Source organism: Lepisma saccharinum, chromosome 21 (genome assembly GCF_977018435.1).
Source record: "Lepisma saccharinum chromosome 21, izLepSacc3.1, whole genome shotgun sequence".
Taxonomy (NCBI): Eukaryota; Metazoa; Arthropoda; class Insecta; order Zygentoma; family Lepismatidae; genus Lepisma; species Lepisma saccharinum.
The window spans coordinates 53,005,680-53,032,285 of record NC_139249.1 but is presented as its reverse complement, the minus strand read 5'-3'; the positions used below and the strand labels follow the sequence as shown (position 1 = coordinate 53,032,285).

Genomic DNA, 26,606 nt, shown 5'->3' with positions numbered 1-26,606 from the left:
TGCTAATTACAAGGTCGCCTGGGATTTGATTCAGCGCAAATACAATAATCCAAAGTTAATAGCCGCTGCTTACGTAAATGACATTTTGAATGTATCTTCAGTCACTAAGGAAAGTGTAACAGAATTAAGAAAGTTCACGACTACGATTAGAAGTTCTATAGAAGCATTAAGAAACATTCAGGGAGACGCGGACTTAATTGATATTTTTCTCGTTCAGTATCTTTCAGCCAAATTGGATAAATATACGAGAAGAGACTTTGAGAAACAATCAAGCAATACAGAATTCAGTGCCATCGAAGAATTGCTTATATTCTTAGAAGCTAAGTGCAACTATCTACAGAAATTCGAAGCGAATGAACCTTCGACATCAACGAAGTCGTTTTCAAGGTCACCAACTGTTAGTAAGGTTAGGCCAAGAACGCCACAAGCATCTAACACGTATTTTACTGCGTCGAGCAAAAGCTCCATCTATTGCAGAGATGCCTCTCCTTTTCATCCTTTATTCAGATGCCAGTCATTTTTGAAATTGACGAATAAACAGAAATATAAATTCCTGCATGAGAACCGTATATGCACGAATTGTTTGCGTTTTGCTAATCACTCAGTGTTAAATTGTAAAGCAGGCTCTTGCAGGTACTGTAGGTTGCGTCATCACACGAGTTTGCACGAAGAAAGGGGTGGCGAGCGCCGTGTACCTCCCCTCCTTCCAGGAAGATCAGCTGCGAACGAAGCAAGCAGTGTTTCCAACCCTCAAGTCGGAGAGTGAACCAGTTCATCGTATTCAGTAAAGAATAAGAACCAGAATGTTTTGCTGGCTACTGCCTGTGTTCTAGCAAAGGACAAAGATGGAAAATACTTGCCCTGCCGCATCTTATTGGACCCGGGGTCTCAAGTGAACCTCATTGGTATGGATATGGTACAACGTCTTGGGTTACGAAAACAGAGACAAAATACGTTGATACAGGGAATAAGTTCCAACACTGTAAATTCACCTTATGCTGTGAATGTGGAATTAAAATCAAGATTCAATTAATTTACAGTAGAGGCACAGTGTTCTGCCTTGAAAAATATTACTGAACGTTTGCCTGCAGAAAAAATGGATATTTCAACATGGGAGATACCTACAGATATTGCCCTGGCGGATGAAAACTTCAATGTTCCTGCAAGGATTGACATTTTAATTTCTGCAAGTATATTTTTCGATATCCTACTGCCAGAGAAGATGTCGAAACAAGGACCTTATCCTACGTTACAAAACACACAGTTTGGCTGGATTGTAGTGGGCAACACTCCAGGAACAACGTCACATCCAAGCAGATCATTCTTTATACAGAGTGAGCCGTTGGAAATGCTCTTACATCGTTTCTGGTCGGTGGAAGATTTGTCGGAAGAAATCATGTCGCCTAAAGAAAAGAAAATGGAAGCACATTTTTGCCAAACTACAGAAAGGAATGAAGATGGCACTTACACGGTACGCTTACCTTTGACGGAAGATAGATCAGCATTAGGGGAATCTTTGGAACATGCACACTCCAGATTTTTACAGTTAGAACGCCGACTAGATAGAGAACTGGAATTGAAAGAAGAATATGTGGAATTTATGAGCGAGTACATGCAAGCAGTGCAGGAAGTGCGAGAGGCGCCAGCAACGGAAGACATCCGATATTTCATCCCCCATCACCCAGTTGTGAATATAGCCAGCTCCACGACGAAAGTACGAGTCCTATTCGACGGTTCAGCAAAAACGACCAGTGGCTGGTCACTCAATTGTCTACAAAGTGCAGGACCGGTTCTACAAGAGGATCTGTTCGGGTTACTGCTTCGCTTTAGGACTCATATAGTCGCTCTGAAATCTGATATTGAGAAGATGTATAGGATGATTCATATGCACCCTTCTGATAGGAAATTACAGTGCATATTGTGGAGAAAATCTCACGACGAACCACTGATGATATACGAATTGAACACTGTAACTTATGGCCTGACATCTAGCTCATATCTAGCAACTAAATGCCTACAGCAACTAGCGACAGACGAAATGCACAACTATCCACAAGCTGCTGAAATACTGAAGAGAGACTTTTATATAGATGACTTGCTGTCAGGGCAAGAAGACGAGAATCAAGCCATTAATCTACGTAAAGAACTGTCACCATTATTATCGGCAGGAGGATTTAAGCTACGAAAATGGGCATCCAATTCTGCAAGAGTAATGGAAACTATACCTTTAGAGCTACGGGAAGTTAGTAGACACAATAAGAGAGTTCTAAATAATCTTTTGAGGCTCGAATCATCATTTGAGGCTCGTCGTAGCCTTTTATGATGTATATTTTGAGGGCACAGAGTTGGCAACACTGTGGGCTCTTACTGTAGCTTTTTATGAGGGGGGCCCATTGCCCCCTGTTTACATCTGGCAACACTGCCGTAGATCCTTTGACAGTGTTGTTAACCTACTGGGTTTTTCACTGTAAACTTTCATCAAAGGGCCTGAGGGGTCTATGTACTCTTTATGTCTGGCAACACTGTTGGGGGCCTAGTGTTGGCGACCTGTGGGCTTTTTATGAGGGGGACCTATTGTCCTCTTTTTATATTTGGCAACTCTATTGGATGTTCCTTCTTTGAGGCTTGGGTTTTGCCAACCCATCCGAAGAAAATTCCACTATATGATTTTTCACTGGCTAAGCTAACCTACAAATAGGAATTGGCAACACTGACGAGGCTCGAATTATCATTTGAGGCTCGAATCATCATTTGAGGCTCGAATCATCATTTGAGGCTCGAAATCATCATTTGATGCTCGTCGGTGTTGCCAACCCACTTTACAAAAATTCCACTATATGATCTTTCACAGGCTAAGCTAACCTACAAATAGGAGTTGGCAGCACTGACTTATAAACCCACTGGGTCCTCTTGGCATGTTTTTTCATGATGTGTTGCTAGGCTATTAGGCATTTTGGCGTATACAATGTATATATTTTGAGGGGGGGGTTATGGCTTTTTATGCTGTACGAATACTGGGAGCTTGACAGTGACAACCAACAGAGTAGGTAAACCTACATCCAGGAACTGGCAACACTAGTTTCTGACAGTGAATTTGAAATAAAATATTAAACAAAATACATGAGTAAGCACTGTGGGTACAAATAGTACCAGTGTTGTGCCCCCAACTCCAACTGGGCAACTGGGGGAAATAATTGTACAACAATTTGTACCTAATTGTACAATACTTGTACCTAATTGTACAACATACATATACACAGACATAAAAGAGAGAGCCTTCCCGCAACTTACTTCATGTACAATTTATATGATTTTACAACTGTGAAAAGAAAGCATATGTGTTCTGTATGCACACATTTATTCTTATTTTTCGAAGTTGAATGAAAGCACATGTTTTTACGTTCTCGTAATACTAACCTTGCTCCACTGATTTTAAATTGCTTCCATCCGCTTTTTTTTTCTGTGTTATTTCCGTATGCACGCAACATTCGCTTTCAATAGTATAATGAAACACAGAAGGAATGTTAGTATAGAAGGCTCCGAGTTTACAATTTATTAAATTAAACAATAATTTATGTAAGAATATACTTGTACTTACCGAACACAAAATAATAAAAGCACATGTGAATGTTTGCGTGTGTTCATGTTATATGACGACTGAGTAAAAAAATAATGTTGACTCCCCGAAAGATAAAGTTCCTAGTTCGACATCAGATGCATGCAAATTTTATGTTTTGCTCTCCAAAACTATCAGCGCCATCTATTAGCAAACAATAGAAATAAAAAGTAGGTCAAACTTTTTCAACACCCAAACATTTTGAATGTCTTCGCTTAGTAATACGATCTAGCTGAAGACGTTTAAAAGAGTACTCTTAGTCGACGAAGCTAATTGCTAGGGCCCTTATATTACTAAAATATTCTTTAATTTGCATATTTCTCATACCGCCATATGTTGTTCTAGTTGACTTCTTCCAAAAAAAATGCTAATTAGCGAGAGTTAATTAAGCAAGGCAAGTAAAAGAAGCAAAATAGAACAACATATGTGCCGGCGTGAGAATATGTAAAAAAATTGATTCAGAGGTGGATCGAATTAAAATTGGGGGATATTTTGCATTTTTTCCCTATAATGTACAAAACATTTACCGTACATAATCCTTTCCATTTACAACAGTATAAAATAAGAGGAATGTGTGACAATATCCATATTAATTAGGAAGGTATGTTGTATGCTAGGTTAGCTAATTGTGTCTTCTACAGCTTCACTGTATAGAGGGAAGATGGAAAAAGAGAGCTCTACAAAAACTGACGCTCTTAACAATATTGTACGCCCGTGAAAATTATATATAAATAAGACTTAAGCGTATTATCTGCTTTCATATCAGATTTTGCCAACCTGTAAGCTGTAGTGTTTAGGTGACAAGCGACCTGCTCAAATATGATACTGTTGACAATATTGTACGCCCGTGAAAAATATATATAAATAAGACTTAAGCGTATTATCTGCTCTCATATCAGATTTTGCCAACCTGTAAGCTGTAGTGTTTAGGTGACAAGCGACCTGCTCAAATATGATACTGTTGACAATATTGTACGCCCGTGAAAATTATATATAAATAAGACTTAAGCGTATTATCTGCTTTCATATCAGATTTTGCCAACCTGTAAGCTGTAGTGTTTAGGTGACAAGCGACCTGCTCAAATATGATACTGTTGACAATATTGTACGCCCGTGAAAATTATATATAAATAAGACTTAAGCGTATTATCTGCTTTCATATCAGATTTTGCCAACCTGTAAGCTGTAGTGTTTAGGTGACAAGCGACCTGCTCAAATATGATACTGTTGACAATATTGTACGCCCGTGAAAATTATATATAAATAAGACTTAAGCGTATTATCTGCTTTCATATCAGATTTTGCCAACCTGTAAGCTGTAGTGTTTAGGTGACAAGCGACCTGCTCAAATATGATACTGTTGACAATATTGTACGCCCGTGAAAATTATATATAAATAAGACTTAAGCGTATTATCTGCTTTCATATCAGATTTTGCCAACCTGTAAGCTGTAGTGTGTAGCAACAAGTTATTACGTAATATAATGATGTCATATCAGTCGTGTTGTTTTCTGATTGGCTTAGTGTCTCGAGTAAAAAACAGAGATTTTGATTGGCTAATAATTTATACGTGGTGTTTTCTGATTGGTTTAAGTAAGCAAGATTTCTATTGGCTGTCTAAATCTATATAAGCCGGAGCACAGCGCTGATTTCTCACCTTTGCTGGATTGGCAGAGGAACCCACATGGCGGGGGATAGAACCTGAACGGGCTCCACCATAGTATAGGAGACTAGAAGCATATAATTTGGCGGAAAAACCCAAGTAAGGTCATAGAGAATATTTCAAAAATAGATTTTTTTTAAAAAAAGTTAACAATTATATTTTGCATTGCACAGCATTGGGTATTAAATAACATACCCCCAAAAAATCTCTGCATTATGCGTTCTGTAAAAAATTGCCCTACGTGCCAAACTGCTGTGTCAAGTAAAAATTTTCAAAGGCACTGTCGTACTTGTGTGCCGGGAAAGCGAATATGTGCGACCAAACTGTGCTCTAAGTGTTGAAAAAATATTACTATTGCCAACTTCAAGCGACACCAGCTTACTTGCAAGAGCACTGGAACATCTCTACCGCAACCTTCCAAGCGAAAGATAGAAGTAACCTCCCTCGATGCATCGCCACCTGCCAAACGCGTCAAGCTGGCGAAGAAAGCAGACCGGTTTGCGTTTGAGCATTTATTAGAAGACTTTGACATAACATCAGACAGCTTCTGCGATGTGCGTAGTTTTCTGGAGAGCGAGCGAGCTAAGATAATATCCATCCTCAACGATGCATTGGCCACACACTCCACTAAATTCTATGCTGTGCTATGCTGCAAGTATAAGAAACCGTCTGATGAAATATATAAATTCTTCCATGCCACAAAAGCAAAAACACTGCATCAGGCAGATGTCACTGACCTCGACAGCATCTACGACAAGTTTGTCGAGGAGCTTGTGGCAAAGCACGAGGAGCATCAGGCTGAAGGCTCGGGCGGTTCGCTGTGTGGCGACCCCCACGAACTTTGTCTGACACTTAACAAGTTCCTGCCACTGGCAGGAGGTTGAAGCAAGGAAAGCTGTTCTCAATATTCAGAACAAAGACACCAAATGCTTCCTCTGGTCGGTGCTGGCAGCATTGCACCCTATACCTTGGGAAAACAGTCCACGCTATGTTGCACACTACAAGCAGTATGAGTCGGAACTGGAGGATGCAATGGCCGGGATTGCCTACCCTGTAGAAGTCTCGCATATTCACAAGTTTGAGGTTCGTGCTCGTGACTTGTTGGGCCTGCAATTAGCCATCAATGTTTACGATCTCACCGAGGCAAACATCGTCTACCCTATTCGGGTAAGTGATGTAAATGATGATAGTGCACAGCAAATTGACCTTCTTCTTATCAAAAATAACACCTGCCACCATTATACGCTTATTCGCTCTCTTTCCAGACTTGTTTCAAATCAGAAAAATAGACATAATGGTCACATCGTGGTGTGTCGCAGGTGCCTGTCCACTTTCGACAACCAAAACCATTATAAATTCAAACACTCTCGAGGACCCAACATTGCTGCTGAGAAGCTAGCTCGCCACATGCTCTACTGTGGTACCAACAAGCCTGCACGAACTATCCTGCCCGAACCTGGTGCAGTAGAGTGTTTTCGCATGCACAGTGCTATGGTGAAGCATCCTGCCTATATTGTAGCAGACTTCGAGGCCTTTCTTCAACCTCTGTCTAACTGCCATCCCAACCCCGAAACATCCTCTACTATTCCTTTCCAAATCCACGAGGCCTCAAGTTACTCCTATGTTGTGGTGTGGCGAGACCAACATATTGCCTCCGAGCCCTATGTGTATCGCGGTCCCGACCCGGTCAAACACTTCCTGAAGAGAATGCAACAGGAAGGCATCAAGATAGGGAAGGTGCTGTTGGCCCCCAAGCCCATGCTGCCTCTGTCTCCGGAAGACAAGCATCAGCACGAAATGGCTCTAAATTGTCCTGTTTGCAACTCAGTCTTCATTGACGATAACAAAAAGGTCCACCACCATGACCATTATGGGACCGGAAGCTACATTGGCCCGTGGTGCAACAGGTGTAACTTGAGAGCCAGGGACCCGCGCTTCATACCGGTCTTTTTTCACAATGGCTCGGGATATGATTTCCATCACTTAGTCACACATCTAGGGTACGACAATGCAAGAATCAATGTCCTGGCACAAAACGAGGAGCGTTATATTAGCGTCAGCAAGTGGGTGCCGATCCCCGACTCAAAAAGCAGGAGCATCGAGCTTCGGTTCCTCGACTCTCTTGCTGGGAAGCTCAGAGACGACCAACTAGCCATTACCACATCAAGTTTCCCGAACTTAGATGTCGCACTCATCAGACGTAAAGGGGTCTACCCCTACGAATACGTCACCGACCCTTCCAAGTTCGAAGAAGAGTTGCTGCCTCCCCAGGATAAGTTCTACAGCCAGCTGAGAGGTTCAGGTATTACCGACGAGGAGTACAAGCATGCTCAGTCTATGTGGGTCAAGTTGGGTTGCCGAACTTTTGGTGATTACCACGATGCATACCTGAAGCTTGATGTGACGCTTCTTGCCGATGTGTTCCAGGCGTTTCGGGCGACTGCGATAAACATTTACAACCTGGACCCTGTATATTTTTACAGCCTTCCTGGACTGGCATGGTCGGCCATGCTCCTGCTGACTAAAATTAAACTTTCACTTATCTCCGATATTGATATCATGCTTTTCATCGAGAGAGCTATCCGGGGCGGCATGGTCCAAGTGTCGCAACGCTTCGCACACGCCAACAATCACCACATGGCCACTGGTTACGACCCCTCCCAACCATCAAGCTACATCATGTACACTGATGTAAATAATCTTTACGGGCACTCCATGATGCAGCCACTCCCAACAGGACAGTTTGAGTGGGTTGATCCTTTATACCACGACATCGAAAAAAGAGTGCGACGAGTTTGGGTTTTTTGCCGAGGTGGACCTTGACTTCCCCGAGAAGCTGCAGGATACATTCTGTGACCTTTCGCCTGCTCCGGAATTCAAGTGTCCACCTGGCTCGGATCAACCGAAGCTCGTCATGGACTTGGAGCCCAAAAAGCGTTATGTGCTACACTACCGGAACCTCCAGTGGTTAATGCAGCAAGGGGTCTCGGTCAAAGCAGTTTACCGCGTGCTCTTGTTCAGGCAGTCTCCATGGTTGAAGCCGTACATCGAACTGAACACCAAACATCGCACTGCTGCCATTTCGGAACTTGATCGCGATTTTTTCAAATTAATGAACAATGCGGTATTTGGGAAGACCATGGAGAATGTGCGAAATCGCGTTGATGTGAGGTTGGTGACGAAAAAAACACAGTGTCGTCGACTTGTTGCAAGCCCGCTGTTCAGGTCTCGAACAATTTACAACGAACAGATGTCTCTGATTCACATGAACCGGGGCGAGGTGCTACTCAACAAGCCCATCTATGTGGGAGCTGCAGTTTTGGATCTGAGCAAGTTGTGCATGTTCGAGACATATTACGACATACTACGTGCACACTACAACCACAATATCTCGCTCCTCTACACAGACACAGACAGCTTGGTGTACCATGTTCGCACGGCCGATGCGTATGGTGATATAGCCAAAGTTCCAGCTCTTGTCAAGCTCTTCGACACATCGGGCTATCCCCAGCTAAACCGGTATGGAATTCTGCCCCGGAACAAAAAAATACCCGGCAAACTCAAGGACGAGAAAGACGGGGATGTGATTGTGGAGTTTGCTGGACTTCGTGCCAAAGCCTATGCGATCCGGGCTGAGGGTTCTGTAACAAAAAAGGCAAAGGGTGTAAGCAGGCAAGTGGTTCGGGAGCACCTCAAGTTTGAGGATTACCTCGAGTGCCTCAGAACAAAATCGCCCATTCTACAAAAAGAGCATTGTATCCAAAGCGTCGATCATGTGCTTACAACTAATATTGTCAGGAAAGTTGCTCTGGATGCACACGACGACAAGAGGTGTATTCTTGAATGTGGGGTCCATACACTTCCGTGGGGCCACTATCGCCTCCAAACTAGTAAGGCCTGCCCAGAGTGTAACAAAAAGTAATAGGCAATGCGAAAAGAAAAAAAAAAACAATTTTAATTTACTTCCACTTCCTCGATTACATGCATGCATGGCACAGCAAAATTAAACTTCTGGAAACTGCTAATTGCAATTTGTACTTATATATATAAAATTCCACATTTCTTATTGTGTGCTATTTTTTTTTTATTTATTTAAAACTGTTCAGTCACTCTTTCATTCTTGACGTCATACACAAATGTTTTCTCTGCAATAAGAATGACACTGCACAGAGTATCTGCAGGCAAGGCGTTGTGGAACTCGCATACAATCTTGATGTTGGTACGATCGTTAACAACCACCTGTTTTCTTTTAGATGTGTTGATGACAAACATGGGTCTGCGAGCTATGAACTCGTTGGGGTTGTAGTACACGTCCACATTGCCGGAGGTCACTCTCTTGTAAGCTGTGTACGCCTCGTAAAGTTTCAGGTAATCGTTGTTTGTAATGTTTAAGTTATAATTCTCGCGTGGAAAAACTTCATTCCTTCCATTTTTGAGGTAAACATTCTTAATTTTGCAATTATCAAACTGGCTAGAATCTTTCTCTTGGTTATTATCTTTCCCCGTCGTTTTGTGTTCATGGCAATAGTCGTACCCAATGCTGCAACCCGTTCACCCAGCGAGGCGTCTCTGCTAACAAGTCTCCCGAACGCGGCATGCTCCAACATTCTGTCTGCATCGTGACGCGCGTCGAGATCACTGTGAGTATTGTAAGCAATGTCGTGATCCTTGCATGCTGCGTCCAATGGGTTCACTCCCTTGTCTCCTCTCTCCAGTCGTCGTTCGAGTTTGGTACCCGGTCCGCAGTACTGGTAACCTGACAGGTGCATCTCGAAGGGTAGCTTGTTGATGATGTCGTTTACGAGACCTCGACCCTCGGCCACATTCCAGAATTTGGGAGGCAGGGTGTTGATGATTTTGATAAGGTAACCTATACCTTTGTTGTCGTTGACAATGAAGTTGCTAAGCTTGGTGCTAATCATGTCCATGATGCCCACCTTCTCGTTGTGAAAGTTGCGATTACCTGCATTCTCTTCACCTGCGATAACCAGCAATCGATCTACAAGCTTTCTTACGTCGTCTACCCAAACAAACTCTTTAGGTAGGGTATTGTAGAGTTTGACACCGCTGCCAGTTTTAATTTGGTTCCATATTGGCTTGATGAGGTTCCTGTATTTTTCTCCACTGCTTGATTTTACGCGATTCTGTGTTGCATCGTTGTTTTGGTACAGGGCATCCGTCATGATTAAAATTTCTGTGTAACTTTGGTAATCCTCGTCTGTATAATCTTTAGGTTGCTTTTTGGTGATAAGTTCCCACAGGCCCACAGTGCCAGGATACCTAGTCCAGCTGTTCTTCTCGCCCAAATTAATTTTCACGTCGTCACCTTCGAACGTGACTTTCGATTTCCCAATTTTCCAAACCACACCCTCGTTAGGTTCCACAGAGGGGTACAATCCAAACACCTCGTCCTTTTCAAATTTCCCGGTGCTCAGGTAATCTCTCGCCAACGGACCTAATTCAACTACCTTGTCCGAAGAGGTACTGCCTAGAACCTGACGTCTCAGAGGTGCAGCTCCAAGTTCGAACGGGGTAGTGTGAATACTGGATATCGGTGTAGGCACAGCATAATTTCGAGCAGCAAGTGGCACGAGCTCGTTGATTAAATCTTTGTTTTGCTCGGTAACATCTTTGATGTCTTTACCTAGTCCACTTATAGCATCGATGATAGGTTGGTCCTGTCGCTTTTTCTCTTCGTAAATTCCGCGATTCTCTGATTTCCAACCCCTGAAGCGTTTGGCCAGGTAGTCGCGCAGCTTCAGGTTGTCGTCTGCGAGTTTGCGTTTCATCATTTGTTATTTATAATACGTCAAGACGTTTCTTGTAACGTCGCAACGTTTAGAAAATTGTTAATTTTGTTTCTGTACTTTCCGTCATTAGGTTTCCTCGTCATGTCTATCGTGGCAAATCCGAAATCATCTTGGTTCCAGCATGAAGAGCAAAATTTAGAAAACTGATTGAAGTTCATGTCCCCGCCTACATAATCATCGTAGGCGTGTTTTAAATTGGTGTGGTCTTGACGAAACAAGCAAATAAAATTAGCATTGTCTCGGAGAAGCTGCTTGGGAATTTTGGAGAAGGTCTGAGCAAGGTAGAAGCAGTCTATGCCTCTGTGCCGCCCCTGAGTAAAAAAAATGCGAATCTCGTTCTGGTTCTCCAAAATCACATCGTCGAAGACGACCACCGAATTTTCATGGCAGCAGTCTAGTGGCATTACTTCGGAGGCAAAGGTAGCTATGCTCAGCCCTTCGTACAGTTTTGTCAGCTGTTGATATTTTGCTTGCTCCAAACTTTTGGAAAAAACATACAAGTGCCTGTTCTTCCAATCTAACCAGTCGGGAGCAAGAAGAAAATTATCAATAAGTAAAGTTGTTTTCCCACACCCTGAAGGTCCGACAATAAGGCTGCGAATGTTGTCCGGCAACAATTCGCCGTTTTTCCTAGCCTGACACTCCGAGGGAAAATCTGGCAGTCGTCTCACCACATCCCAAGCACCTGTTACACAATCACTTCGTTTGCGTCGATCCAACTTTTTTCCTCGAGTCCCAACCATTTCACCAACAGTTTGTCACCTTTTCTACGTAATACTTTTTCGATAAGATACGTATTGGGGTATTTTGTTTTGGAGAGTTCCTCCTCGTAGAATCGCCCTTTCAAAATTTCGTCGCGATTATCTTTTATTATATACGTGTGACGGTTACCATGTAACAATCGAGCAACGGTGAAAAGTTCTGTACTCCAGTTTTTGGTAAAGCCTTTTTCAAACATGCGCTTAAATTTACTAATTCTTACTTGGTCTCCAATTTTGAATTTCGGTTTTTTGTTAGTGGGCCGGTACTTGGGGCAATAAACAGTAGAGATCAGTCGTGCCTCATCAGACTTGCTGACATCGGCAGGCTTCATGCGTATCGTGCTATGCAAACTGTGATTATAGTCGTTTACGAGTTCCGGAAGTACGTCTACCCACTTGTGGTTACCTTGAAGCGTAAATCGTTTCCACATGCGTGTTTTGAGAGTACGGTTAAAACGTTCTACTACGCTGGCTTTGATGTGACTGAAAGTCGAGTAATGTTGAATATTTTGCTTCTGAACAAACTGTTGAAATATCGAGTTGTAAAATTCTTTTCCGTTATCCGTTTGAAGAAATCGAGGTCGCCTGCCACTTTCATTGAAAATAGTTTTGAATGCTTCCATTACGCACACACCTGTTTTAGCCTTGAGGGGCAAAGCCCACGCAAATTTTGAAAATGTATCTATAACAGTAAGAAGATACTTGTATCCTTTATTGATTTTATGTAAATTTTTTAGGTTGCCGCTACTCATTTCCACAAGGTCAGCCTGCCAAAGGTCATCCACGCCTTTGGTCACCACCGCCAGTCGTTTGTAGTTTCGTCGTGCAGGTTTATGAAGCTCGTTCACGATACCCTGCCTAGACATGGCGCGAAAATAAGAATATAGCCTGGATGGGATTTCTGGCTGCAGACAATGCTGGGTTTTCTATGTACAGCTTGTCACCTATTTCTATGTCGATAATTTGAGTGGCATCTTCGGCATAGGCAGTCTCGCGACTTTCGGGGTGTGTGAAATCGACCAGCTCAACTCCTCTTATTTTAGGCTCATCGCCAATGTTCGTCACGGTCATGGTTGGGTAGTGGGTTGCGTGAGGCAAAGACCAGCAGGAAACCTTGACGAACTGAAGTGTGCCAGCGAGGAAAAATTGATGATAGGCTTTTGCAGGAGTCAACATGTAGAGTTTGTAACCTGGATTGAAAGGGGAGGAGAACTCTCTGTTTGGTATGCTGTACAGTTCGATGACAATCGTAGACTTGAGATTGTCGATGCTGGCATTTAGAGTGTTTACGTTGGTTCGAACCTCAGTCTCCACATCCTCCAATCTGCCATTCACCGATTCCAGGTGTTCCTCGATAGCATGAACAACAGTGTCGTAGTTTGGTTTGATCTTTACATCGACAATAAGGCTCTTGAATTTTTCATTTAAGTCATGTAGTTGGGTGCTGAAATTAGCTATAGTCGATTCCTGACTTGCCTCGATACTCCCAATTTGCTCTTTCACGCTGGCAATAATCTGCTGCAGGCTTTCTACAAGCGTCAACTTGGAGCTCTGTATTACAAGGTCGTGGACCTGGGTTCTAATTTCCGCAAACAATTCATGCAGCTCGGTGATGTTCTGGTTGGTAGGTAAAGTCGCGACAGACCCCCGTATCGATTCAATTTCGGATTGGATGTTTTTGATGTCGTCGGATTTGAGTATTCGGTTGAGAGTTCTCTTCACGCTTTTCAGTTCCTGAGAGGTAGGCAGGGTGGCCACCGTGTTTTGGAGCGATTCCAAAGCTTTTTTCACCGCGTCCAACTCGGAGGCATCGGCAGCAGCACGTATGCCTTCTTGCAGTTGCGTTATGTCATCCTGGGTGGGGGTAGATTGTTGCAGGGTTTCCAACTTAGTCTGTATGTCGTCGATCAAGTGATGGAAATGAGACAACTCGGATTCTGCATTCAGATTTTCCAGTTTGGCGATTTGCTGTTGGACGTTGGCCAGTGTATCCCTGATGCCCGGCAGTTTGGTTTCCAGCTCATCGTGAACGTTCGCCAGATCATTTCTAATAGCAGCAAGAGCATCCTCAATATGGGTTATGGTGCCTTGCAGCTTCCCGAAATCCTCGTAGGTCTCAAGTTGGAGTTTGATGTTGGCCACGCTACGGGCAATGGCGTTCAGTTCGCTGGACGACGGTAGATTGTTGATAAAATCCTCCAGCGTTTGGAGTTTAGTTTTTACTTCGTTGATGGCCGCATGCAAAGCATCCGTTTGAAGCTCAGCCTTGATGCTTTCCAACGTAGGGATTTCGAAAGATTGAAACTGTTCGCGCAATTTAGCAATACTAGCGTTCACGCGATCGTAGTCGCCTTGTGTTTTAATGCTTTGGATGATAGTTTGCAGTTCGGTCTGGATGTTGCTTGTTTGATCCTGCAAGCGTTGTTTCAGCTGTTCAACGTCTGAGGTTTGCGTTTGTTGCAGCTTCAGAAGTTCGTTCTGCAGATTGCCCACACTCAGTGCCAGCTTGTCGAGATTGTCTATCGACGCGAGGTCGGTGTATTTTTGCAGCAGCGATTTTAGCTCTGCATCAATCTTGAGTACAGGGTCCAAGCACTGAGACTGCAAGCTGGCTATCTCGGGCTGGAGGCTGGAGTTGAGCGTGGACTGGAGGGCCTGCAGATCGCTTCGCAGCTTCTTGACCCTGACGTCGAGCATGAGAAGCTCGTCGCCATGGTCGTCGCGTTTCGTATGGCCAAAAATATCGTTAGGCATTATTGTTATTTATTATAGGATAGCTAATTTTCATTTCTATGAAAAGAGGGATGAGTTTGTCGTAGTCGTCCAAGAGCTCTATGTACAGGCGATCGCCAGCAGATACATCGTACGTGGTGGTACTGTTCATCCTATCGTGTTTGATGCGATAGATGTTCTTGCCGGAGGAAATTTTGGCCTCTCCTTTATTCTCGGGATTCATGTCAAACTGCAGTTTGCCGGAGATGGGGAATTGGTAATAATTCAAGTTGTTGTTGAATATGTAGAAAGTCTTGCCCACATCCTCGTCGTACTGGGTCAGGATGCTATTCAAGTGTATAATCAACAAACCGTTGAGTTTAGATAATAGGGAGTGTAACAGGTCCCAGCTTGCAGGTGGCGACGGTGCGCTTTGGGCGGATGCCTCCATAGCCTGCTTCCTGAAGCCAAACAGGTTCATAGGCATTGTTATTTTATTTTATATTTAGCGATTCGTTTCGAGCAAGCCAATTTCAGCGTTGGTAAAGCAAAGCCCTTTTTCTTTACCCCCTACGCAAACATAAAGCATGCCGGGGAAGAAGGGAGTGGGATATGTTTGCTTCGTACAAAAAAAAAATTAGGTTAAATTAACCTCTCTCCGAGAACTGACCCCGAGCGCCCATTTTCAGCGAGCGCCATTTCAGCGAGCGCCATTTCAGCGAGTTTAGTGTTTTGTAGAGCGAGTTGGCAACACTGCCAGTGAGGTTAACATACATTATCAAAGGCACATCGTGAAAAGCTACGTTTTGTTCGGGCACACGTACACTCACACACACACAAAAAGCTAAAAAAATTATACACCGTGAAAAGCTACGACGAGTTGGAAACACTGCTAGTAGGAAACACTGCTAGTGAGGTTAACATACACCGTGAAAGGCTACGCCTCGCCCGGGCACATGTACACACACACACACACACACACACACACACACACACACACACACACACACATACACACACAAAAAAAAAAGCTAAAAATTATACACCGTGAAAGGCTACGACGAGTTGGAAACACTGCTGGTGGGGTTAACATACACCATAAAAGGCTACGCCTCGCCCCGAGTTGGCAACACTGCTTGTGAGGTTAACATACACCGTGAAAGGCTTCAAAATATCATATAGTGGAATTTTTGTAGAGTGGGTTGGCAACACCGACGAGCATCAAATGATGATTTCGAGCCTCAAATGATGATTCGAGCCTCAAATGATGATTCGAGCCTCAAATGATAATTCGAGCCTCGTCAGTGTTGCCAATTCCTATTTGTAGGTTAGCTTAGCCAGTGAAAAATCATATAGTGGAATTTTCTTCGGATGGGTTGGCAAAACCCAAGCCTCAAAGAAGGAACATCCAATAGAGTTGCCAAATATAAAAAGAGGACAATAGGTCCCCCTCATAAAAAGCCCACAGGTCGCCAACACTAGGCCCCCAACAGTGTTGCCAGACATAAAGAGTACATAGACCCCTCAGGCCCTTTGATGAAAGTTTACAGTGAAAAACCCAGTAGGTTAACAACACTGTCAAAGGATCTACGGCAGTGTTGCCAGATGTAAACAGGGGGCAATGGGCCCCCCTCATAAAAAGCTACAGTAAGAGCCCACAGTGTTGCCAACTCTATGCCCTCAAAATATACATCATAAAAGGCTACGACGAGCCTCAAATGATGATTCGAGCCTCAAAAGATTATTTAGAACTCTCTTATTGTGTCTACTGAAGTTAAAGACACGATTCTGTTTAACGACGGCAGTACAAAAACTCTAGGTGTCAATTGGAATACTACCGCCGACACTCTTTGCATATTAACGGCCGGAGATTCAGCGCTAGCGCCAGAACACAATGCTGAGTTGGCTACACTCGCACCGGCGAAGAAACATCATCTTACAACCTACCATCCACGCAGCAATCCAGTCGACGGGAGGAAGAAATGCATTAAAATTTCCCCTACGTGGGATCAAGCAGAGAAAGCAGACAACAACGCTTGTTGTGTAAACAATCACCCAGCTATCAACAATCAAAGAAACAGTACGGCTGCTGGTTGCAGCAAACCTCTTTACGATAAACAAAGCTTTTCGACGATACGTGCAAAGAAAGAAAACAATTTGGCCTGCTACGATTTGAACGTTCAAGAAACATTAAGCAAGCGCAGGGTTGCCAGTCAAATCGCGCAACTCTTCGATCCGCTCGGAATTATTGGGCCTGTAATTGCACTGTTTAAACAATTTCTACAGAAACTATGGAAATTAAATGTATCCTGGGACGACGAGTTACCTTCAGATGTATTAAACGAATGGAAGACTTTACAAGCACAAATATGCCACATTTCAGACATTAAGGTTCCACGATGTATTTTACCTAAAGGGAAGATTATAAACATTCAAATTCACGGGTTTTCTGACGCGTCTGAGAGAATGTACGGCGCGTGCATTTACGTCAGAACTGTAACTGCAGGAAGAGAAGTTAATTCACGGTTATTGTGCAGCAAGAGGAAAGTTGCACCGATTAAGAAAATAACTTTACCTCGCCTTGAGCTGTGCGCAGCACTTATATTGGCAAAATTAGTTAATAAAGTGACACCTTTATTGAATCTCCAAATAAACGAGGTATATTTATATACAGACTCGCAGATTGTTTTGGCATGGATTGCAAAGGACCCAGAGACATGGAAACCCTTTGTGGCAAATAGAGTGGCTCAAATACAGGAATACACGCAGGTGTGTGATTGGCGGCATGTAAGGTCAAAGGATAATCCTGCTGATATGTTATCGAGAGGAGTCGAACCCCTGAAGCTAAAGGGAAACTCACTTTGGTTACAAGGACCAGCATTTCTAAGCCAATCAGATCAAGATCCGAAGTTGGCCATCAACGAGAGCACTTTTGGAATGAATGCACCTATAGAAGTACCAGAACGAAGGAAGGTGAAAATAACCTCATTGGTAACTACCCACAAATCAGATGAAATTCTTACGAGATTCTCTAACTTTTTGAGAATGATAAGAGTTATTGCACTTTGTCATATTTTCATTGATAATTGCAAGGGGCCCACGAAGAGAAATGTTTGTACTTCGAAACTGAATGCCAAGGATTTGCAACGAGCCACAGATACGTGCATTAAAGTAACGCAAGCCTTATTCTACGCGAAGGAAATAGAAGACTTAACACACAAGAGAGAAGTTTCTCCGAACAGTGGAATAAAAGATCTGTATCCATTTCTCGACGCCGATTCCATTGTTCGCGTGGGCGGACGTTTACAAGAAAGCGATCTCGCTTTTGAGGCTAAACATCAGATAATCTTGCCTCCTAAGGCCCATCTTACACGGCTGTTAATTGAATACGAACATCGCAGATTACTTCATGCTGGAACACAGTTACTACTTTCCTCTATCAGACAAAAATATTGGATCGTCCGGGGAAGACAAATAGTTAAGCACATCCTACACTATTGTATTAAATGCCATAGACTTAAATCAGAAGCTAGTAAACAACTGATGGGACATCTACCGGAGCACAGAATCCGAGCCGCTTATCCATTCATGTACAGTGGCGTAGACTACGCGGGACCGATAAAGATAAAGACTGGAGCGCCAAGGAGCAAATCGACGAGAAAATGTTTCATTGCACTTTTTGTGTGTTTCTCAACGAAGGCTGTACACGTTGAAATTGTTACCGATTTAACAACCGAAGCATTTTTAGCTGTATTGAAAAGATTTATATCCCGAAGAGGAAAATGCGCAGCCATTTACAGTGACAACGCCAGTACCTTTCGAGGTGCATACAGAGAGCTTCAGGAACTACGCAATATGTTTGAATCTACCCAGTTTCAAGATGTCATTCAAGACTACGCTGCAAATGAGCACTTTGAATGGAAATTCATACCGCCAAGAGCGCCAAATTTCGGTGGACTCTGGGAAGCGGCGATTAAATCGCTAAAACATCATCTACGAAGAGTGATGGGAAGCACCATACTAACCTACAAAGAGTTAAGTACTTTACTTTGCCAGATTGAAGCAATATTAAATTGAAGACCACTTTGCATTTTACCCGACGAATCAGATTACCAGATATTTACTCCAGGGCATTTTCTCATTGGCAGACCCATAACAACCTTCCCAGAACCTGACCTCACCCTCATACCTGACCCTAGACTCAGCAGATACCAGCTGATACAGAAGATGAGAAGATCCATTTGGAAGCAGTGGAATAAAGAATACCTACATTCCCTTCAACAACGCCAGAAGTGGACATCCTCCACGAAGAACTTATCTCCAGGGACAGTTGTACTGCTGAAGGAGGACGACGTACCCCCACTACAGTGGAAACTAGCTAAGGTGGAAGCGGTGCATCCTGGGAACGATGGACTAGTGCGTGTAGTGACAGTGAAAACGAAAGACGGCGTTTTTAGGAGAAGTGTCAGTAAAATTGTGCTCCTCCCCATAGGTAAAGACGGAGATTAGTTGAATTATGTTCATTCAACCGGGGGGAGTATGTTCGGAAATAAAGCATTCTGCTGCGAGCCGTCTGCGGCGCATGCGCGCGCAGCGAATAGACTGACTAACTTGCTCATGTGAGCTCGGCCGTTGCAACATACTACGCGCGCGTCTCCTACTATCTACGATGTATTAGACAGTTGTAATTACGGTTCTACATACCATTATGTATCATTTAGTATTATAAATATTCTAAAATCTAAATCGATGTACCGTGTTATTCATCTGGTAGAACTACGCCTAAGGTAAAACAGTTAACTTAAATTGCCAGAGTATCAACGCATCAGAAGTCGGTCATTACCGCAACAACACCTCAGAAATGAAACTGTTAATACAGTAACAACACTCCGTGACATCTCCATATATTTTTTTCAAAAATTTATTTCTTGATTATCAAGTTATAATGGTAAATCACAGCCTTTATGCCTTTTTGCTTATTTTTATGTGATATAGTGTTCATGAACAGCTGACGTAAGGTTATTTGTATGGAAATTTTTAATTGCAAACAGAGTGGGAGAAGAAAGATTTTAAATATAGCGGCTTGCTAAACTTTATCAGCTGAATTAAAAAACATTATTTTAAATAATAATTCAGTCAACTTTTAAATTCTTGTTGTATAGGATATATTTTGTTATCATTTTGAAAGTGGCATATTCTGTTATGAGGGGTGTAGAATTATGTGTATTTTTCTCATCCTTGTTCTTATTGTTCAATGTCTGACGGAAAAGGATACAAAGAAATGACATAAGTAGAACAAGGTTTATGCATACTTATTTAAAATAAAGGGGGAAAACAATAGACACAGCCAGCTAAAAGAGACGTCAGATACGAAATAAATTAAAGTCAGTCTTCTTTTCTACATATTTTCTGTTCGTATACAAAAATTAATGAGGTCTTGTATTGTTAAAATAATCATTGAAGATGCAATTTGATGGCTACAACAGTCCAAAAAAATGAAGTCGTACCTTCCAAAAATTCAAAATTTCATTTAAATTTTATTTATTTATTTATTTATTTATCGAACTCAACAGGTACATACCTAATTACAGAGCCCATGTAAAGGATACATAGTGAATACAATTACATATATTTCTGTAAAATATATATATATATATATATATATATATATATATATATATATATATATATATATATATATATATATACACACACACCTACATAAAATACATTTAAAATTATTATTCTTAAGTCACTTCTACCTCTGTAGATTAATCACGACCAAGAACGTCCGCAGGATATATTCTGGTGGGTCAAGAAAGACATTTGTACCAAAAAGAGTGCTGCCCTTTCAAGAAACACTACTTCAGTTTGTAGTTATCGTGTCCGTGCGACGAAATGTACTGATATCTCTTGTATTTAATGAAAACTACCATTTTTTAAATGAAACTGTATGTGTGAAATGATAATATGTGACAGACATTCATTTTCCAGGAAGGCCTACCTGGTCTCCTTGCCCCCTAATGAACACGATAATGAGGATGTATGTTGTCAAAAGACAAACATATAAATACATTCTGATACGTTCTTAGTGTATCAGGTTCCATTGACGCCGTTTTCTGTGTTTGTAGACCAGAGTCCGCAGCTAACATGGGCGTCGCCAGAAATGTTTAAGGGACGGATCGGGCAAATGATGAAAGTTGAATAGCAGAAAGAAAGGGTATTATTACCACGGAAACTAATAAAAACAATTTTATTTTCGAAATAAATATAATAATATTGATAATTAACTATTATTATACGAGGGGGTGCTGGTAATTTCTTAGCTTTAACCCCTTCATGTTGTCGTATTTTCATGAATTTGGTCTTAAATTGCAGCTTAATGTCTGTATATTGTTGGTAGAGAAAATTATATTTGTACGTCTAATGTTTTTTTTTTTTAATTTCAGATGTGACTGAAAGATGGCAGCACCTGAAGCAACATTTACAGTGAAAGACCATAGAGTGGTGATAAAGTTTTTATTCCTGCAGAGAAAGTCCGGCAAGGAGATACATGACATGTTGGTACAAATTTTGGGGGACCATGTCCCTGCATATGCCACTGTTAAGAACTGGGTAGCTAAATTTAAAACCGGCCATTTCAGCACAGATGATGAGCCACACACAGGAAGGCCAGCATGTGTGGTTGTTCCGGAAGTAATCGATGCTGTGCATGATCTAATTCTTCAAGATCGGCGAATTTCCACTAAAATCATTACTGAGTCTCTAAACATCTCCCGTGAAAGAGTTGGTGTTATTATCCACGACCATCTAGGTATGAGTAAGGTTTCAGCAAAGTGGATCCCGAAACTTTTGAACGCTGATCAGCACCGTGACAGGGTGAGGACATCCAAAGTGATTCTTGATTATTTTCAGAAGGATGCGTCCACATTTTTGTCTCGATTGGTGACTGAGGATGAGACCTGGATCTACCTCTATGATCCTGAAACAAAAGAACAGTCAAAGACATGGACCCACTCTGAGTCACCACGCCCAAAGAAGGCCCGTGTGCAAAAGACGGCAGCCAAGGTGATGGCCAGTGTTTTTTGGGACAAAGACGGTGTACTGCTAATTGACTTTTTGGAAAAAGGTGCAACTATTACAGGGGCATATTATTCATCACTTCTTGATAATTTGAAGCAGGCAATTAAGTCCAAACGACGCGGAAAATTGACAAATGGAATTCTGTATTTGCACGACAATGCCTCTCCACTCACTGCAGGCATTACCCAGCAAAAATTAAAGGATATGAAGTTCACAGTTTTGGAACAACCTGCTTATTCACCAGATCTGGCCCCCTCTGACTACTTCCTATTTCCAAATCTCAAGACATTTCTGAAGGGGGTCAGATTTGGGTCACTTTCTGAGGCACAGGATGCTGTACGTACGTGGTTTGCGGACCAACCAAAAGATTTTTTTTGGGGGGGGGGTTACAAAAACTGGAGAAAAGACTTAGGAAGTGTGTTCACCTCAGAGGGGATTATGTTGAATAAAAAAAAATGATTCCCATCTCTGTCTCATTTGTTTCTTGCAAAGGCTAAGAAATTACAAGCACCCCCTCGTATAAATGCGGAGACTCGATCCATAAAACGAGTGAATACCAGCACAACTATTTTCCATTATATCTTTTGCATTTTATGCAGTTAGTATCTGAAATGAATTTTGATATTTTGCACAGCTCGTTCAAGAAAAGGCTTTAGATGGTAGTTTTTTTTTCATAAAGTTTGTTGTGTGAACTCTCACCTAGAACTGTAAATATTAGAATTTTGAAAACTGTGGAAACATTCGTTCTTTGGATGACATGGTAGAATATAACCTTGTTCCTGTATTTTTCACTCAATGCTCTCGATCCAATGCATTTTTACTTTCATTAATCTGTTCAAATAACAACTAAATTATTTTTATTTCCGTTTTTAACAATAAGATAATATTTTTCAAAACTGCTAAAGAGATAGGTTTGGAAGTTAACAAAGAGAAAACTAAATATATGCTTACAGGCCGAAACCAAGTGTTAGGTAATAATCAAAATCTAATTATTGATAACAACTCGTTTGAACTAGTTTCCAAATTCAAATACTTAGGAGTAATATTAACAAATGAAAATTATATTAAAGAGGAAAAAAAGTAGGCTTAATTCAGGAAATGCATGCTACTTCTCTCTTCATAAACTTTTGTCTTCTCGTTTAATATCTAAGAAACTAAAAGTTAAAATATACAAAACCGTAATTTTGCCTGTAATATTATATGGATGTAAAACTTGGTCCTTACATTGAAAGAGGAACATAAATTGAGAGTATTTGAAAATAAGATCCTTAGGAAAATCTTTGGACCTAAAAGGGATGAGGAGACAGTTGAGTGGAGAAGGTTACATAATTTAGAACTACATAATTTGTATTCATGTCCAGATATTATTAGAATAATTAAATCAAGAAGACTTAGGTGGGCCGGCCATGTGGCACGAATGGGAGAGGAAAGAGGAGTTTACAGGATTCTTGTTGGGGAACCTGATGGTAAGAGACCTGTAGGAAGGCCAAGACGAAGATGGAGGGACAACGTTGAGATGGACCTAAGGGAAATCGGTAGGGATGGAAAAGAGTATATAGATCTTGCTCAAGATAGGGCAAGATGGAAGGCCTGTGTTGCTGCAGCCATGAACCTTCGGATTTAAGAAGGCTAGGGAGTTAGTTAGTTAGTTAGTAACAATAAGAGTAACAAACTTTATGTGTATCTTTAAATGAATGATGTAAATTTCCATGGAGTGTCTACCGACCCGTTCGAAATATTTTTGGGCTTTCTAGCGGGAAGTTAAAGAAGGACTTCTTGAATTAAACGTGACGGCGATAAAAAAAGCTTGAAGATTCTTTGTGAGATTTATACTAAGGTTACGTACTTGTAGTTGTATTTTTGTTTTTAAGTGTCGTGTTTCTGCTAAAATTTTGGCTAATAAGGATGATTAATGATTAGATGAAACTGATGAAGGGACGCCCACGAAGAACACCCAGGCCGGCATTCGAACTTGAGAACTCTGCTAGAGAGAACGAAAGCCGACCACTTAAGGAGCGCAACAATCAGGACGGCAGTTTCCATAATTATTTGTGTATTAAGAAGTTACAGGCTGACAGAGTATGCTGAGAGATGGATGCGTTGTGTAGTTTTGACTTCGTCCCCTACGAAATATCCTTAAAAAAATATCTCGTGTGATGGCTTGATTCAGTATGCTGATCAGGTTTTCTGACAAAAGCAGGACGAGCTACCCAAGAACAGTAATTTTCTATCTTTCATATCTGCTTCCTTCCTTATCCGGTATAAGGCAGACGAGCACATACCACAAATATATAAGAGAACTATTGCTAATTTGGTAACTTGTCTTGCAATTGAATTTCTGTCATGAACAGCTGCAAAGAAACAAAGGCTTTCCTTTTTAAAGATTACATTGAATAATTGTTATTTGATTAGGAAACTAAAAATGACTTCAGTATCTCCATGCAGTACACAAGAGATTCTAAACACACTCTAAAACATACTACTGTTCGTTTCAACGTATTATTTCAACAAAGAAGACACAAAATAAAGGGCATGCTCAAGAAAAAAAATATGTTTCTGTGATTATCAAGTGCATTACGTGGTTAACATCAACTTTGGATCTGCCAGTTATCCAAATGTTATTAATTTTGAAAATAGTCTTTCAGTTAGTGTAATGTGCCTGAAATTGAATGCCCTAATTTTAACCGTGAACGTGTTTTGTTTCTTCAATTAAAACTTTTAGTTTACAATTTAGTTCATCATACCTACCTGTGTCCTTCTCCCTTGTTTATTTATAGTTATAAATAAAATCCCATTGGAGCATGGAAAAACCTTTCACTGTTCATTAGTCAATCATTGTTCTCTGCGGTTTTCAATGCAACATTCAGGCTCTCTGATCGTGCGTCGTACGTTTCAGATCAGGTGTCCACATAATTTAATATATTTATAAGTTGTTTTAAGCGAAATTCTCCATTTTTATTCTTTCCATACATGATATCAATATCACATTGCAAACAGTTATTAATGGCTTCAATGTCATTTGCTGGGTAAAAAATGTTCTTATTACTTTAGATTCGAACATGCAAACGCAAGTATCAAAGTATTGCTTTAGACAGAACTCATGATTTTTAAACGTGGAAAGGTAATCATTTTACGGTGAACGTGAAAGTTGGTGTGTGTTGACAGACTGTAGCTACCGCCATATTAACACTGACAACTAGGAAGCGTTCTCAATGATCACGTGGCTGCATGCTTTTCGCTAATAAATAACTGCGTTTGTTCAACACATACACAAATATATCGTCGCTTCGGAACATCAAATTTTCAGCTTTGCTGCTTTCAGATTACCAACATACGAAGTGGCATGTAATTCAAAAGGTTTTGCAGAAACCTCAGTTTTATAAATAAGATTGGATGAAATTAGACAAAAAAAGAAGAACTACTTCCCTTCCGCTGGGCTCGAACTCGGGTTGCGCGCATGCTAGTCCGACACGATAACCAACACTCCAAACGAGACAACACGAAACTCTTTTGCAAGTAGTCGACTGAAACGCAAGTTAATTTTCAGATTGCTAATTCCCAAGGTATAACATGCCTAGGCAGATGTGTCTTGTATTTTCTGCACTTTTCTTATTTCAGTCGCTTTGGTCTCTCCCTAGGTTAATCACGGCAATAATGAGGAATATGTTTTAGACAAAGATGATAAAAAGACACACAGGAATAATCACCCTCGCAAAAAAGCCAGAACTCGAGTCTGGAACCTTTCTTGTTCTAACTATATCTGTGTGTTTTCGTTAGATTCATGGTATTTCGTGAGTTGATATGAATAAAGTAAATAAATAAGACAAGTATGTGGAAGGGAGTTGAGAATCGTAGCTACGGAACCATTGAAAAGATATCCATCTGCCTAGATGGAGAATCTCTATATCCCCTTGTGATAGAGAATTTATTAGAAGAATGAAAATACAGATTAAACGAACAAATTTGATGTGTATCGTTTCGTCAAAATGCCTAGAAAACAATATTACATACTTCTTCACTAATAGAAAAGAATAAAAAAATTGTTCTTGGTGGGGATCGAACCTAGATCTCAGTGGTAAAAGCTCTGTACGCTAACCAACACACTATCAATAACACCATGTTTTCTTTTTTTCAGTCAGTCTGTTTCCTTCCTCAGCACCTGAAGACGAAAATGCATCTTAATTTCTCTCATAATTGTTTCGAAACCACGTATGTCAAAAATAGACGCATCCTTTCTGTGAAACATCCCATGTTTCGCACATCGTGCTTCTCTATTTACTGTTATTTGCACATTCACTTGGAAGTTAAAACTTAGCTTTGTGTGTTTGTTTTCACGTGCATGTGTGTGAGAAGAGTGGTGTTCACGTGTGTTCGATATTTTTCTGGGTATTATTTTCGGTCATAGCATTAATATAATTGTAAAATATGGAATTTACTGTAATGAAAGGAGTGAAAATATAAACCCAGTCCGTCAGGTTCGTTCCCAAACAACATTAAATAATGGAACGTAACGTGGACCGAGTATTATTCCATGTCGAGAACAAGATACATTACGAACGACAATCTTCATCTCGTATTTCTCTTTGGCATCACTACTCAATTTACAGAGATGTATACCCGTGACTGGTATACAAGCCGCACAATTGCAATGCTGGTTGGGTTGTCTAGTCACAAGGCGCATGGATGGCTTGCTTCAGTGCTTCTTCAATAGGGTCTTTACAACCCAGAAGTGTCCGTGACTGTACATACTGATCCGCACAAGTTAAAAGTTATAATTTGTTGGGTCATGCATGCTCGTTGGCAGTGATAAACATTTTATTTAACACGAGAGTCCGCGCACCGCCTTCACAGTTAATAGCAAGACCTCAACTGCTACCTCAAGCGCTAGGCGCAGCATAACAGATTGTTCTAACTTACAATACAAACTCGTAACACAAAATAACACAAGAAAAAATGACAAT

The 26,606-nt window shown here is 41.3% G+C and overlaps 1 protein-coding gene across 1 annotated transcript; it reads left to right on the top strand.

Annotated features, from left to right (window-relative positions):
- Positions 1–1,096: 1,096 nt before the first annotated feature.
- On the top strand, positions 1,097–21,017 carry LOC146004195 (uncharacterized). Its single transcript, XM_083142864.1, has 3 exons — positions 1,097–2,106; positions 18,711–19,026; positions 21,012–21,017. The coding sequence occupies exons 1-3, from the start codon at positions 1,097–1,099 to the stop codon at positions 21,015–21,017; spliced, it is 1,332 nt and encodes a 443-aa protein (XP_082998990.1).
- Positions 21,018–26,606: the final 5,589 nt, after the last annotated feature.